The sequence below is a fragment of the Eleutherodactylus coqui genome, chromosome 5 (genome assembly GCF_035609145.1).
Source record: "Eleutherodactylus coqui strain aEleCoq1 chromosome 5, aEleCoq1.hap1, whole genome shotgun sequence".
NCBI lineage: Eukaryota > Metazoa > Chordata > Amphibia > Anura > Eleutherodactylidae > Eleutherodactylus > Eleutherodactylus coqui.
In genome coordinates, this window is record NC_089841.1 from 264,170,344 (window position 1) to 264,187,581 (window position 17,238).

At 43.5% G+C, this 17,238-nt stretch overlaps 1 protein-coding gene across 1 annotated transcript in view; it reads left to right on the plus strand.

Annotated features, from left to right (window-relative positions):
• Positions 1-16,590, plus strand: part of NWD1 (NACHT and WD repeat domain containing 1) — a 92,853-nt gene extending 76,263 nt beyond the window's left edge. The window contains exons 18-21 of the mRNA XM_066602055.1: positions 1,718-1,994; positions 3,384-3,934; positions 7,466-7,571; positions 15,993-16,590. Of these exons, the coding sequence (XP_066458152.1) occupies positions 1,718-1,994; positions 3,384-3,934; positions 7,466-7,571; positions 15,993-16,300 (1,242 nt within the window). The 3' untranslated portion in view covers positions 16,301-16,590. The remainder of the gene's footprint in view (positions 1-1,717; positions 1,995-3,383; positions 3,935-7,465; positions 7,572-15,992) is intronic.
• The last annotated feature ends 648 nt before the right edge of the window (positions 16,591-17,238 follow it).

Sequence of the window (17,238 nt, forward strand, 5' to 3'; positions counted from 1 at the left end):
CAGGGAGGATACATAGGATGAATACGGCCCTACAGTCCACGTTATCTGTATGTCACCGGTCCTTGATTGGGAGCACTCCAGAGGAGGAAGGGGAATGGGGGGTCACTCCGCAGGCACTCTGGCAAACAACTATTCAGGGAGGCATTGCCAATACACACCCCGCACGGCAGATGCGTGGGTTTCTCAATAATTTACCTCTGTGCGGTGATCCTAATTACGGATGGCCGCACAGGAAAAGCCTGTGGTGTGAACGGGTACCTGTTTTAGGACTTGGATAGTGCGCTCCCTCTGTTGCAGGGACTCACTACTCTCACATCCACGTTCCAAACGCTACGGGATGTCACTCTTCCTCCTCCATTTTCACCTACATGGAAGCTGAAGGTGCTTCCATGCGGCTCTGTGTTAGTACTCTCTATTGACCAGGATGGTGTTCTAGGCCACTACATAAACAGAAAATTCCTTTACAAATTGCTCTATTGCAAACAAAACAACCCTTGAAAATTACACATCCAGTTCATAAACAAAGAAAGAATGTCAAGATATCTAGAAGGACATTTGCTTGTAAGAAGAGTTCATTATTATAATTTGTATTCTTCTACTGCTGATCAGCTGGTTTGTACATTGTAATGGCACAGAAAAGGCCCATGTCCACAGCCATACGCTCTGCCAGTAGAGACCGCGTATGGCTGCATATGGCTCTGCCCATGCCCACGAATCACATGCTCAAGGACATGCGCAGTGTGTTTTTTTTCTTTTTAAATTCCCTGCTCCGTCTAGAGCGGAGATGCATATGAAAATGCTGCCCATGCGCATTTGTATTGCGTATGGACAGCATATCATACATTGCCCATACAAGTGTATAGGCTCATGCTGCGTATGAACGCAGAGAAATAGAGCATGCTGCAATTTATTTCTCTTGCATATTGATATGCAGTGTCCACACGCCGGTGTGTATCGAGCAACGAAAATCCATTGACTTTCATGGACCCCATTCCCCGCGTACTACACATCCATACAACGCAATTGTGATAAGTGGTGAAAACACAGTCGTGTACATGAGCCAAAGAGTGATGTGTTTTAGCACTATTATACTTAAGTTACTCATGTACATATGAGTAAATTAAAGGGGTTGTCCCGCGCCGAAACGGGTTTTTTTTTTTTTTCAATAGCCCCCCCGTTCGGCGCGAGACAAACCCGATGCAGGGGCTTAAAAAAAAAACCGCACAGTACTTACCCGAATCCCCGCGCTCCGGTGACTTCTTACTTACCTTGTGAAGATGGCCGCCGGGATCTTCACCCTCGGTGGACCGCAGGGTTTCTGTGCGGTCCATTGCCGATTCCAGCCTCCTGATTGGCTGGAATCGGCACATGACGGGGTGGAGCTACGAGGAGCCGCTCTCCGGCACGAGCGGCCCCATTCAGAAAAGAAGACCGGACTGCGCAAGCGCGTCTAATCCGGCGATTAGACGCTGAAAATTAGACGGCACCATGGAGACGGGGACGCCAGCAACGGAACAGGTAAGTGAATAACTTCTGTTTGGCTCATAATTAATGCACGATGTACATTACAAAGTGCATCAATATGGCCATACAGAAGTGTATAACCCCACTTGCTTTCGCGGGACAACCCCTTTTAGTATAATTTGCACTGTGAAATTTATATTCTGAAAACTGACTATTTGTACTGTAGAATGCAATTCGTGTTCATTGCTTTCAGGTCTGGAGCCTGTCTAAGGGAGGTACACTGCTAGACTGTTTGTATGGGATGGGAGTACCAGTCACTGGCCTAGCCTTAAAAGAAAGAACATTGGTTTCTTCTTCCTACCATGCCTGCTACCTCAAGCTCTGGAATCTGGATTATGATGAAAAGTCCAAGACATTGACACCTTTCCAGGACCGTAGTGGTTGTGTTGCTCTTTCAGATGCAGGAGACAGAGTATATTTCCCTAAAACTGGTGACAATCACAAAATTGTTGTCTGGGACGCAGTTCAGGGTAAGACATGGCAGGAGTCCCCGTGGCTAACATTTGTTCTACTGACATTTTACTAGCTTCAATGTTTTTCAACCTTTCACTGAATTTTCTGATAATCCAGTCCATTTTATAACCCAGCACTGATGAAGCCCCCCTTAAAATTGGATTAAAATATTTTTTTTACTGTAATATCCATATGTCGCGGCAAAAATATATGGCCGTCTAGGGAAAGCGGAGTGTACCTCGTGAATGACGTCATATGACCCATGCTACGGCGATAGCCTGATGAGGGAAAGCAGACTGTACCCTGCGACTGAAGTCTAGGTGACCCGTGCAGTAGGGCTGCTCACACCTAGAGTTCAGTACGTCATATGACGGAGGAATTAAATGACAGAGCCCACACAGTTATGGATTCATCAAAGAATTCCCCACAAATCGATGTCGGGCTTCTTTATTTATAGCCCCCTTACATTGGGGTGTCGCAAGATCATTGGACAATTAACTATGCAGTTTATTGGTTAGTTTCCAATCCAACATTTCTCATAGGTCAACTTAACCCTTCTTCGTGTCCATTGGTTACACCTCATTACTCCAAGAAATATCATAGTTCTTTGCACAGTTCTCAATCTGAACTCTGATTGGTTACTTCTTAGACATTTCATGGCATTCACTGGGTACATTCTAATCCTTCATTTGCATACCTTCCATAAACTTCCAAGTCAGCAGTGAATAACTCTTGACGGAGTGCTGAGGGGCCCAAGCAGCTCGAAGTCCTTATCTTATCTCACCATATGTGTTAGCTCGTACTTTAGCTAAGCATGTGGTCGGCCATTTTGTGTAGTCCTTTTCGTATGACTCTGTGGCGTAATATTAAATATTACTTATATACCCACATTTACATACATATAGGCACACATACATACATGTGCACCTTCATATATACATACACATACATATGCACATATATACATATACATACATGTGTGTATATATATATATATACACATCCACATATCTGAACATTATTCTTTTATTCCTAGTGTGAGGAGTCAACCCCTCCCTTAGTATCTTGATATTCCTAGGGCCCCTTCAGCTAACATGTGGAAGCTTCTTGATATTCTTATCTCATCTAGACATATGTCCCTAGTTTGTGAAGTAACTTCTCCTGGTATATTTCAATCTCTCGTAATGCGCATTTTAAATTCATATAACAATTATAATACCTTACAATCAAATAATTTCCATTACATCATAGTTTATAGTTATACAGAGTTATTTTATCAGCTTGGACATTAGTTGCGAACCTTGTAGTAGTTCAGCTATTCTGGTGATGGGGCAATTAAGTGTATAGAGAAGTTCATACAATATCTGAAGGTTAATAGAATTAAAGTAATATTTATTGTCTTATAGGTCGCATGACAGATATCCTGGAAGCTTCTTCAGGGGTGACCTGCCTGGAGATTGCAAATTGCAAAAGAATTTTGTTCTGTGGCTTGACATCTGGCACTGTACTGGCATTTCCATTAGACCAAAAACAGAATGTTGCTTGTATTCCGCCTCCTGATCATAGTTTACCTGTACTTTGTATATCTCTGAGCAGACAGGAAAGCCTCCTGGCTGTGGATTACCAAGACACTATTGTACTATATGAAGTAACAAAAGGAGACCCTCTTCCGATGCTCGATGGCCCCGTGTATTCAGTACATCCAAATACTCCTGGTTCTGTGAGCAGAGTAGCTGTCTTTGAAGACCAAACAATTATTTATGGAACGGTGGGAGGAGACCTTTGTCTATTCAACCCTAGAAAAAATGACAATCATAATTTGGAGTCTCATGAAAGCAAAGTTACTTGCTTGGAAATCAGTAGAAAGGAGACATATGTACTTAGTGGCTTCGAGGACTCAGTTCAACGTTTGTGGAATATGGAGACATGTGACTGGGAACATGAGATGTGTTATAAGGTACTAAAGACATCTTATGATGTATACTTACTTTTATTAAACTTATAAGTAGGTCAAAGAAAGTATCACTTTTCCCTTCCCTTGTAGTATACTACACATATTGGTGGTTTGCAGGATTTCTGTCTGAATTTTCCTGGCCCTTTAGTCAATTTTATGACTAGTGTCAACTGCTGATAGTAAATTCAAAGTCTAGTGGTTGAGACACATTGGATGACTTTGTTAAAGGGATTGTCCGAGTTAAGGAAACCTCAGTCAACAGGTGAGAGGTAAGTAACTCCTGATTTTTTATTCTAATGGATGGGGGAACGGTTGACAGGCATTTTCTTAACTTGGACAACCCCTTTAACCCCTTGAGTGGCATGCCCGGAAATTTTCCGGGACGAACTCCACTGCTCATAGCGACATAGCCCGGAAGATTTCCGGGCTATGTATCACTATGGGAGCTGCAGAGCACAATGCCACAAGCTGTGGCACTGTGTTCTGCCTGCACAGACCCACAGAGAGCAGTGCAAGGGCTTTGAAAAACCAGCAGAAGATATTGCAGATATGTCGGCAATATCCTGCACTGGTTTGTTTACAGGTTGCCATGGAGACCATCGGCTTGTCAGAAGCAAGCCGATGGTCTCTGTGGCAGGGAGAGCTGGTTGTTAGCTGTCAGAGGACAGCTAGGTACTAGCTCTTACAGCAGAGATCAGAGAAAACCTCCGATCTCTGCTGTGTTAACCCTTTACATGCTGCAGTCTATGTGACTGCAGCATATAAAGGGCTGTCACTGCAGCATGTAAAGGGCTGTCACCATCGGACCCCCGGAATGTGATCAGGGGTCCTGATGGGTCCCTGTGGAAGTCCCCTAAAGGGACAAAAAAAAAAATTAAAAAAAAAAAAAAAAAAAAAAAAGTTAAAAAATAATAAAAAAAAAATAAAAACATTTGTCTCCCTTTAGGGCGCCCACCCACTGGCGTTTTTTTACCTGCGTTTTGCGTTTTTCCTGCACAGGCATAGAGATAACATGTGTTCCTGTCCACTGGCGTTTTTTTTGCGTTGCGTTTGCGTTTTTAACATAGGAACTGTCAGTTGCATATGTGTCCTTATTTTTCTCCTAATGCACCCATGAATGTCAATGGAAATTAACGGAAAAGCCGCGAAAACGCCGCGAAAAACGCGCGGAAAAATCGCGGGAAACGCGGCGAAAACGCTGCTATTTTTTCCCGCGGAAAACGCAAACGCCAGTGGGTGGGCGCCCTAACTTTGTAAAAAATCAAAAATAAAATCACACATGTGGTATCCATGCGTCGTAATGACCCAGAGAAGGAAGTTAATACATTATTTAACCCCTTAATGACATGCCCCCTTTTTTTCTTTTTTCCCCATTTCTTTTTTTCCTCCCCCCTGTTTAAAAAATCACAACTTGTCCCGCAAAAAACAAGCCCTTATATGGCCATGTTAATGGAAAAATGAAGTTATGGCTCTTGAGACGCAACTGCAAAATTAGTTGAAATTCAATGATTAGACCATTTTAAAAAACCTGCCCTGGTGGGCACGACAGGGTGGTAGGAAACCCGCCACTCAAGGGGTTAATGAAGCAAGCTTAGTCAACAATCCAAGTTCGGTACACAGCATTTGTAGCATAGGGCAGTACAGAAGCAATAAGTGAGGCTATAAACAGAAGCTACAGTCAGGACCTCCAATGGTAACACAGAATGGTTTGGAATCAAGGAATGGCGTACGCCAATCTACTGCATTGTTCAACCTTTACGCAGAGGCAATCTTGAGGCAATGCAATTTAGACAAATCCAACATCGGAGTCCAAATCGGTGGAGGAAACATCAACAATCTCAGATATGCAGATGATACAACCTTGCTGGCAGAAAGTCAGGAAAATCTTGAATAACTGATACTAAAAGTTAAAGAAGAAAGTGAAAAAGCCGGCCTGTGCTTGAATATCAATTAAACTAAGATCATGACAACAGCCGGTACAGGAAAAATAAAGATCAACAATGAAGAAATCGAAGCATCGTGCATCCCCCTCCCCCCCGCCACCATACTGCCATCCGAAATACAACTTTTCTGAGAACTTTCTCAGACAAGGACCTCTCAACCATAAAACCTCTCTTGCCCCCCCCCCCCCCCCCGCCTCCTTCCTGAAAAAAGATTAATAAACAGCTATTTTAAAGGTACATGTACAAGATACTCTGGAGATAAAATGTGCCGCTTATAGTCAGAAGAATACTGTGCTGTTGATAGGAAGCACAGATGGGAACATCGTTTTAAAATATATTGTTTAGGGTGCTTTGTTTAAAAGCAACCTTTCAACCTGTTAACACAGTTACGGTGCTGTTTGGGGATGTGACAGAAAGCCCAATTATATTTTTTTTATGCTCATCCGTTCCCACGATCCAGCGGTGCTCCCCTCTGAAGTCGGATGGAAGGAAATTGGACTCTTGTCAGAGTCCAATGCATGCTCTCCGATACAAGTCTATGGGAGAGCATGGGAAAGGGCTTCTGAAAAGAGTCAGATTTTCTTTCGTGCACCAACTTCACAGGGAAACACCGTTGGATCATAGGAGCTGGTGTAGTGGCCCAGAGCATGCTTTCCTGGCCCCCTCCATAATGTTATACATGTATGTCTTATATAGATGCTCTGTGCAAAACTGTCTTGTCATTCTGTTATGTGTATTGCACAGCTGCAGCAAGAGAGAGGTTTAGTGTTTGCAAAGCCTGGAGACTGTCTGTAAATATATCAATTTATGTCCTGTCACGTGGTATGAGAGAGGTTATAAAAGTGAGTGTTTGAAAGCGGTAAGGGGGTCCATGTTTTCTGGAGTTATAGTCAAGAGGTCCAGCTACATGGGGGTACCTTTAGCCCTCACGTCATGAAGCATGGAAGAGGAGAAGTTTTCCCAGCTGGATGTGCATGTGAGGAGAAAGGAGTGAGCCCGACCTAAGCAAAGCGAGTGCGAGATCAACCGTGAGTGAGTGCTTGTCTAGGCCCAGTGCAGAGGTACTGTCTACGTGATAATCTCCTACGCGGCCGTCCGGATCTAGTGGATCACCACGTAGAGGTACACTGATTTTGTCTTTCACACCTGGCCATTCTGAAGTCTGGATCACTGGGTCACCCATGACAAACTTTTTCCTGTTCTATCATCTATTGGGCATCCCTACCCTAGGGGTGTCCGGAAGAGGCCTAGTGCTGCTCTGGCCTTGGCTATGTGCGTCCCTTCGGGAGGGAGAGTGGTAGGTGCCGCTGTGACAAGCCAGCATCTTGCCCTCCTAGCTCCTCAGTGTATGCCATGTGTCCAGGGTCACCCTACAGGACACTGGACTGGTGAATATAGAAAATATATCACCTCCCCTAACAGCACCATAACTTAATTTATGGTGCTGTCTGGACATGACAGGTTCCCTTTGAGTAGTTCTATTGTCAAATGGCAATAAAAGAGATTTTAAACATAGAATTTAAATTTCTATATGCAGTTGTGTATTTTTACAGAAGTCAAGAGATTAAATATATTATTACATGTCCCATAGGACTTCTTCTTCCAAGGTGTTGAATGTGCCTGTTTCTCGCCAGATGACCGTTATATTTATACTGGATCTCAGGACAGAACAGTCAAAGTATGGGCGATATCAGATGGTGAGATGATGATATCTGTTATAATGTTAAACCCTTGTTTTACTAAAATTTTCTGGTTACAGTTAACAAATTTTATGCAGTGTTAGGAACCTACGACCTAAAAATGGTATTTGTTCTTGGGGTAAGGACAGACAGCTAGCAACAGCTACGGGTATAGACGGCTGCCTCCCTTGCTGTTGGAAAAAGAACACTAGCTGTCCACTCATAGTCACGTGAGACTACGGGCATTTGTTTAGAATTTTTCCCTCCTAGAAAGCATGATGGCCGTCAGCCTTCTCAAATGACTTATGAGAACCAGAAATTAACTAGAGGTAATGGGCACATGGGGAAACAGGAACTCCCAAAAAGAGTTTTATTGGACAGGAAGAACAGAAAGTTCAGATAGCCAATTGTGCTTCTTTTAACAGAGCTCCACCTACATTTCTCTTAGGTCTGCTTATTCAAAGGATTTGTTAGCTCTGTACCTGCCTTTGACTTCCCCAATAAACTCAGATCCAAATAAGTTACTAGTCTTGAGGCTAGTAGTCAATATGTGTTTAAAGTGTAGACTTTAAGCTTTAATTAATTTTGACCCTTTACCGACGGACACCATACATGTACAGTGAAGTCGGGTATCATTGTTTGGAGTGGGCTCAGGAGCTGCTCCATACATGGCAGGTGCCAGCTGTCTTTGACAGATGACACACGGTGACAAAAGCCAGGATCAGAGATAACTCTGATCTCGGTTCATAATCCTTTAGATGCCGCTATCAATACTGACAATGGCCTGACAAAATTGTTTGGTGCCGTTTGGTTACCAGGCCTGCTATGGATGTTTTCCCATTAAGCCCTGCTTATAGCAAGGCTTAGAGGGGTTGTCCGGTTACTGGAAAACCCTGGGCAAACCTGTTTCAATAGCAGCATTATGGCTCATTTTCCTGGTATCGGCACTCACATCCCGAACGCCATGATGCCAGTTGTACAAGAATGTGATGCTATAGCCTCTCATTGGCTGCAGTGGTCACTTGATTTCCGGTGACATCATCTGTCCCAACCATCACCGGTACTGCAGCGGGCTGCAGGATTGGATCCCAGCAGCTGCAGATGGGTAACTATACTTCAGTTTATTGTTTTAATGCAGACAGTGCTATTGGACGCCGGTTGTCCGGTAACTGGACAACCGGTTTAACAGAATAACTGCAAATGTACGAAATACTTCAATACATAAGTATTGCAGTATATTGTACGTGCAATCAGACAATTGCCAGTTCAAGTCTCCTACGGAGACTAAAAAAATCAATTTTTAAATGTAAAAAATATTAAAATGTGAAAGATCCTTTTCTAGGCCGTCACTTTAAAAACAAAACAAAACAACATGGTATCTATGCACTGTAAAAGTAACATTTCCAAAAATATCACATTATTTAACACGCATGTTGAATGCTGTTAGGATTGCAGTTTTTTGGTCACTCCTTCTCCAAGAAAAAAAAATTTAATTATGAGTGATCACAAAGTTGTATATACAGTACTACGGTATGCAAAAGTTTTAGACAGGTGTGGAAAAAATGATGCAAAGTAAGAAGGCTTTCAAAAATAGAATTGTTAATGAATGATTTATTTTTGTCAATTACCAAAAAGCAAAGTGACAGAACAAAAGAAAAATCTAAATTACATCAATATTTGGTGTGACCGCCCTTTGCCTTCAAAAAGCTTCAGTTCTTCTAGCTACACTTGCACACAGTTTTTAACCCTTTCCAATCCAATTTGTTTCCTGGTTTTCCATTACTCTTTTTCTGCCATTATACAATGGCGCTATCTGCTGGCTAAAGCCAGTACTGCATGAGGTGACACGTTGGATAGGTTACGACAGCAGAGAGGCTGGCAATATGCAGTAAGAGAACCCCGGCTGATGTCTTCTAACATCGGAGCTGTACAGCCTTAAATCATAATGTCTTCAGAGGTCAGACAGTGGATTGGAAAGGGTTAAATTAACTCAGCAGAGAGGTTTTTACAAACATTTTGGGGAACTAAGCACAGATCTTCTGTGGATGTCGGCTTGTCTCTTCATGTAATACCAAACAGAGGATGCTGAGATCAGGACTCTGTGGGGGCCATATTATCACTTCCAGGACTCTTTGTTCTTCTTTATGCTGAATTTTGTTTTTAATGGCATTGGCTGGATGTTTGGAATCATTATCGTGCTGCACAAAAATTTGAAGATGTACATGCCTCTCTGGTGGTATTGCATGTTGGATAAGTACAGTGTCTGTCTATATTTCTCGGCATTGAGGATATTATTAATCTGTACCAAATGCCCAACTCCGTTTCCCGGAATGCAGCCCTAACGTGCAAGAAACCTCCACCATGCTTCATTTCTACCTGCAGACAATCATTATTGTACCGCTCTGCACCATGCTTCACTGCTGCCTGCAGACACTCATTATTGTACCGCTCTCCACCATGCTTTACTGCTGCCTGCAGACACTCATTATTACACCACTCTCCATGCTTCCCTGCTGCCTTCAGACACTCATTATTGTACTGCTCTCCACCATGCTTCATTGCTGCCTGCAGACACTCATTATTGTACCGCTCTTCACCATGCTTCACCTCAGCCTGCAGACACTCATTATTGTACAGCTTTCCACCATGGTACACTTCTGCCTGCAGATGCTCATTATTGTACCGCTCTCCATCATGCTGCACTGCTGCCAGCAGACACTCATTATTGTACCACTTTCCATCATGCTACACTGCTGCAAGCAGACACTCATTATTTCACCACTCTCCATACTTCACTGCTGCCTACAGACACTCATTATTGTACCGCTCCCCACCATGCTTCACTGCTGCGAGCACTCATTATTGTACTGTCTTCCACCATCATTCACTGCTCTCTGCAGACACTTATTATTGTACCACTTTCCACCTTGCTTCACTGCTGTCTGCAATAAACCATTATAGTACTGCTCTCTACCATGCTTTACTGCTGTCCGCAATCACTCATTATTGTACTGCTCTCCATTATGCTACACTGCTCCCTGCAGACACTCATTATTGTATCGCTCTCCACCATGCTTCACTGCTACCTGCAGACACTCCTTATTGTACCGCATTCCACTATGCTTCACTGCTGTGTAGTGGATTTATTTTGGGGTCCACGGCGTAATCAATAGGAATGTTTGCACCCTTCCAAACTTATGCTCAGAGATTGTGCGCACAATGGAAGAGATTACAAGGAGACAAGACTGTCAGTGTAGAAAGTCTTCCTGACTCTGTTTATTAGTAGGCGTAAAGCATCTTTTATAGCATTAAGGGTTAATTGCCCTTTATGGACAGCAGGAAGCAGTACGTGGTTGGAAATCAAAGCATGGGATTGGGTGGTCTAAATATGGTCTTTTTATATCCGGTCTTGCATGAGTTGCTGTGGTCATGGATGTCCGACATCACGTGTTTTCAGATGAAGAGCCAGCGCCATCTTTTCGAGTTCAATGGAGGGGGCAGGGGCGGGAATGAGCAATGTGTCGTTAAATGACGCCTTAGGGTTATGTGCGGGTAAAAAATGTGCCCTGAGGTTATGAGTGTGTGTTTCTATCAAGCTGCATATTCTGATAATGGTTAGCAGTGCAGGACCTGCCACACATTCCATTCTCTGGCTCAGATAATGAAATAGACATTTCACCTTGCATGGATATATATATATATATATATATGTATATCTTCCACAGCTGTAGTTCTTAACTACTTTGTGTCTTGTTGCTGTGCGCAGTCTTGTTATGGTGTATGATCGGTGGCACAAATTGTCATCCAGAACCTCATATTTGTAGCAGCGTTTGGCAGTTCCTCACCCAGATTTAAGCCTCCTACACAGCTGTTTCTGTTTCAGTTAATGACTGTGTCCCAACCTACATATCTCAACAAAATTATGATCATTATCATCTGTTTGGTATAATCGGTTAATCATACACTTGACTATAATGCTTCAAAATTCATGCAATTATATCTAGAGGAATCGATTATATATACCTGATTGTCCTAAGGCAGTGCACAAGTGAATTAGTAAGCCTTTTACAGCTTAGATAGAAGGGACAATTAAACAGCAGTAAGCAATAAAGCAGTCAATCAACAAATAACCAAATAACATAAATTGCTGAAATAATGAACCTCACAAGTATTTTTTTCTCTTCTCAAGCTGGATAGAAGATGACCACATTGTTTTTTTTTATACATTACCCCTCTATTGGGGGATGGCTGGTAAATTTTACTTAATGGCTCACCCATGCTAAAACAGCGTGGGTATCTGAGCGTTAAATTGGATGAACGAATAGCAGCTGCAAGCACGTCATTGCTGCTATTCGTGAGTATGCAGCTCCCCTCCCGCCTCCTCCTTTTGCCGGTTGGCTCTCATAGGCGTTTATGGGATCTGCCATTGTGCCATCAAAAGATAGGACTTGTCCTATCTTTTGACGGGGAGAAATCTCGGCACTCAAAAAACGCGCCTATTGTGCTTTTTTCTTTAACGCACAATTTTTTTCGGCGCATCAAAAAATCGTTCATCTGAAAAAACCCATAGGAAACCATGTGTTCTTCTATATGCAATTCCTTGATGTGCCTATTCAGTATCAAAACGACGCTCAGAAGAAGCCCTAAAGGTGAAAACACACGACGTGCTGGCTGCATTCAGCAATTCTAAGCCAAAACATGGTAGCCAAGTACCGCACAAATTAACGGCAAAATTGTCCGATCATGTAGACATGAGTTTGCCATGTGCAGTCAGCCACACTTTGTGTTTCCACCCTTAATCTTTTATTTACTTAGCATGAATACAGCACCAAAACTAAGCTCATAACGTAAATATACTAATGGAACTAAGTTCATAACATAAATACAGCATTAGAACCCACTTCAGTACTTAAACGGGTTGTCCCGCGCCGAAACGGGTTTTTTTTTTTTTCAACAGCCCCCCCCCCCCGTTCGGCGCGAGACAAACCTGATGCAGGGACTTAAAAAAAAAAACCACACAGTGCTTACCTGAATCCCCGCGCTCCAGTGACTTCTTACTTACCTGGTGAAGATGGCCGCCGGGATCTTCTCCCTCGGTGGACCGCAGGGCTTCTGTGCGGTCCATTGCCGATTCCAGCCTCCTGATTGGCTGGAATCGGCACGTGACGGGGCGGAGCTACACAGAGCCGCTCTTCGGCACGAGCGGCCCCATTCAGAAAAGAAGAAGACCGGACTGCGCAAGCGCGTCTAATCCGGCGATTAGACGCTGAAAATTAGACGGAGCCATGGAGACGGGGACGCCAGCGCAGGGAAGGTGAGTATATAACTTCTGTATGGCTCATAATTAATGCACAATGTATATTACAAAGTGCATTAATATGGCCATACAGAAGTGTATAACCCCACTTGCTGCCGCGGGACAACCCCTTTAACTACAGCACAAAAACCAACCTCGTAACATAACTTCGGCACCAATGCCAAGCTCATAATATAAATACAGCAGTAGAACCAAGCTCAGTACATATACACAGCACCAAAACCAAGCTCATAACAAATACAAAACCAGTTACACAGACATGATAGTAATATACTGGATGATCTGCAAAATCTAAATGCACAAAAAAGGAACATCTCTGTTATGTGACGGATGTCTGGGGAAATTTCATGTGGGCACTGTTACATGTAGCATTTCTCTTATGCCATAACTTTGGGACACAGGGAGTGAAATCTTAGGTTTGGTGGAATTCCCAGCAGTTGGACCCCCACTGATTAGCAAGCTATCCTTTATCCTGTGGATAGGGAACAACTTGGTGTGATTGGAATAACCCTTTAAAGGGTCTGTCTCCTTATGACTGATAATATGAATGATTTTAGAGAAAATATCTTGTTTTTAAAAGGGTTGTCTGGGATTTCTTGCTGGGGGACCTTCAAGAACAAAACTTATCAAGAAAGACTTAAAGAACTTAATTTGTATAAGGGTGCATTCACACGAACGTATATCGGCTCGGTTTTCACGCCGAGCCGATATACGTTGTCCTCATGTGCAGGGGGGGAGGCTGGAAGAGCCCAGGAGCAGGAACTGAGCTCCCGCCCCCTCTCTGCCTCCTCTCCGCCCCTCTGCACTATTTGCAATGAGAGGAGGCAGAATGGGGGCGGGGCTAAGTTCCGGGAATTAGCCCCGCCCCTGTTCCGCCTCTCCCGTTGCAAATAGTGCAGAGGGGTGGAGAGGAGGCAGAGAGGGGGCGGGAGCTGAGTTTCTGCTCCTGGGCTCTTCCAGCCTCCCCCCCCCTGCACATGAGGACAACGTATATCGGCTTGGCGTGAAAACCGAGCCGATATACGTTCGTGTGAACGCACCCTAACATGGAGGAAATAAGGGGGGAGTCATGATCAAGACCTTTAAATTAAGTTAAAGGTAAGTTTTGGGAAGGCACAATTTGAGATTAGTAGGAGGAAAGATCAGAAGCAATGTCAGAAAATATTATTTCGAAGAGTAGTAGATGATTGGAAGAAACTTCAAGCGGATATGGTTAAAAAATCAACAATAAAGTAATTCAAGCTGCCTGGGATAAGTATGTATGTATTCTAAGCAAAGGATACAAAGGAAATAATATATGGGTACACCATGTGCACTTTTTCTGCCATCAATTTCCTATGTTTCTGTGTTCTGAGGACTATGCCAGGGTTATTGCCTAAAGTTCTTGTCTTCTATTTCAAATCTGATTTAAAACACTGTGCTGCCTGTTCTTTCTTAGGATTCTATCTCTTAGGCTGCATTCACACGAACGTATATCGGCTCGGTTTTCACGTCGAGCCGATATACGTTGTCCTCGGGTGCAGGGGGGGGGATGGAAGAGCCAGGAGCAGGAACTGTGCTCCCGCCTCCTCTCTGCCTCCTCTCCGCCCCTCTGCACTATTTGCAATGAGAGGAGGCGAGACGGGGGCGGGGCCAAGTGCCGTGAATTAGCCCCGCCCCCGTCCCGCCTCTCCCCATTGCAAATAGTGCAGAGGGGCGGAGAGGAGGCAGAGAGGGGGCGTTTTCCGCGATTTTTCCGCGCGTTTTTCGTGGCGTTTTCGCGGCTTTTCCGTTAATTTCCATTGATATTCATGGGTGCATTAGGAGAAAAATAAGGACACATATGCAACTGACAGTTCCTATCTTAAAAACGCAAACGCAACGCAAAAAAAAACGCCAGTGGACAGGAACACATGTTATCTCTATGCCTGTGCAGGAAAAACGCAAAACGCAAAACGCAGGTAAAAAAACGCCAGTGGGTGGGCGCCCTTACTCTTCTTCATTGCATCTATCTCAACACTATTTCATCCAGTTTTAGGACCACAATAAGGCAAGAAGGTCAGCAAGGCCACAGTAGCTTGCTAGCTTAAAAATCTTATTATGGAGTCTTACTCTACAGAAGAGCTTGAATGCCCCTTATCCCTGTGGGCACATTCCACTTGTTCCAATGCAGTCTCCTGGGCAGAGAAGTGACAGGTACCCTTGGAGCAGATCTGTAGAACAGCTATTTGATTGATTATCCTGTTCAACCTTTGCTGCCTTAGGACAATTAGAAAGTCTAAACTTTACTTACCTGAGCTCTTAATTTCTTGCAATCAGCAGGCAATTTCAACCTATACATTTTTCTTTACTGCTGCATGCTCAATTGCCACCGAGGGCTCTTTTACAGGAGCGTATATCGGCCGTCGTTTTCACGGCCGGCCGATGTACGCTATGATGTAAGGAGTAAAAACTCGTGAACGGGCACACAAATCTAACTTTTGTGCGCCTGTCCGGCTAAGCAACGCCCCGTCCCAACTCCTCCCATTGCTGGCTGTGGACAAGGGGCGGGAGCGTAGCTCTGCCCCCATCCTGCTCCTTCCCATTGGAATCAGCCGGAGGGGAGGAGAGAAGAGGGAGGGAGTTTAACAGTCACGCTGCTAAACTCCCTCCCACCTCCCTTCTCCAGCCGCTGTCATTGGCTCCCATAGTAGCCCATGCAGCGGCCGACGTATTCCAGACCAAAAGATAGTTCCAGGACTATCTTTTGGGCCTGACATAACACCCGGCGCTATATTGGCCAGCTGGCCACTTACATTGCGGGAATACGGTCATGTTATTTGATGCCTTGGAATCCAATGTATCAGATCACAGTGTATATAGGCCGACCATGGAAACGACGGGCCGATATACACTCATGTGAAAGAGCCCTGAGGTTCATTTCTTCAGCTATTCATGCCATTAAGCTATTGGTTGATTGATTTGGTTCACTGTTTACTGCTGTTTAATTGTCTCTTCTACCCGAGACATAAAAGAGTTATTAGCTTATTTGTGTGCTGCCTATGGACTCCAGGAAATGAAAATTTCAGGTAAGTTAATTTCCCACCTTGATGTAATATACAGTATATATTCTTATTTTAACTAGGTTATCTTTTGTCAAACAGGTTCTCTGCTTGCAGTACAATATGTATATGCAGACATCACTCGCCTTGTCTCCACCGCTGATGGATTTATGGGAACCACACGACTGGGGTTTGTGATTCAGGAAAAGTTTCAGTGCCCACACATAGTAAGCCCTGAGTATAACCCATTACAGAACATCAAGTCTACATGTACGGTTAAACCCAACAACGTTTCTACATGTACTGTTGAGAAAGTAAAAGATACCAGTAATAAGAAGGTACCAGGAAGCAATTTGTGCAACTGCAAGGAGCAGACTGCTAAATGTTCACAAATATGCCGCATTGCTTAACTTTCTTAGCTTACTAGCGGTCATTGCCCTTTAGGAAGAATGAGACAGAGTACATACAGGATGAGAAAGTGCTCGCAAATCAGATCAGACAATCATCAATTAAAGCACTTGCATTGCAAATCAAGGAACAACATGTTAAAGAAACACTTACATTGCGACATAAGGGCTGTATGGCATTAGACACCCGCACCACACTTGTCCGAGGGTTGTATCTGCAGTGCATTCCAGCACCACTAATATAAATAGGGCTAAGTGAGGTTGCTCCAACCCCTTTAACATTAATGACACAATGGGGGAAATTTACTAAGCCCTGCATCTCTGATGTCGGGCGTAGTATTATTTACCCTTGCGCACGGCACATCTCGGCTCCTCTATGCGCCTTTTCAGAAATCTATGGCATAAATTATATATAAATCTGTAAAAGTGGTCAGGCTGGCACAAAAAGGGAAGAAGTTGCTAATTTATGTGCAAATACCTGTTTGCGTAAAAAATTGTGACTTTTGTACACCAGAAAGTGGCATAAGACCCTTTATAATGTGCCCCTATGTGTAACATGCCGCATCAACATATACTTGGCACTAAATGAAATTGTCAAAAGGTGTGGCCTGTTATCCATTTTTGGATTCAGTTTCTCTAATGACATGATACATATGCAATATTATTATAAGTTGCTAATCAAGTACCACTGTATAAAGTTATATCTAACTGTCTAAAGTGCCTGGAGATGCGGGATAAAAAAGAGCAATAATAGGACATATATGGATAATAAGCAATAACAACCATCATAATAATATTATACTAATATTCAAATTAACAGAAATTCCCAGTCAAACCCAAATCCCAGATCTCCCAGTCAAAATAGCAGGACATATTTTCATTAAGATCTGAGGAAAACAGAATGTATATGAAAAATGTAAGTATGAGAGCGATACTAAAGA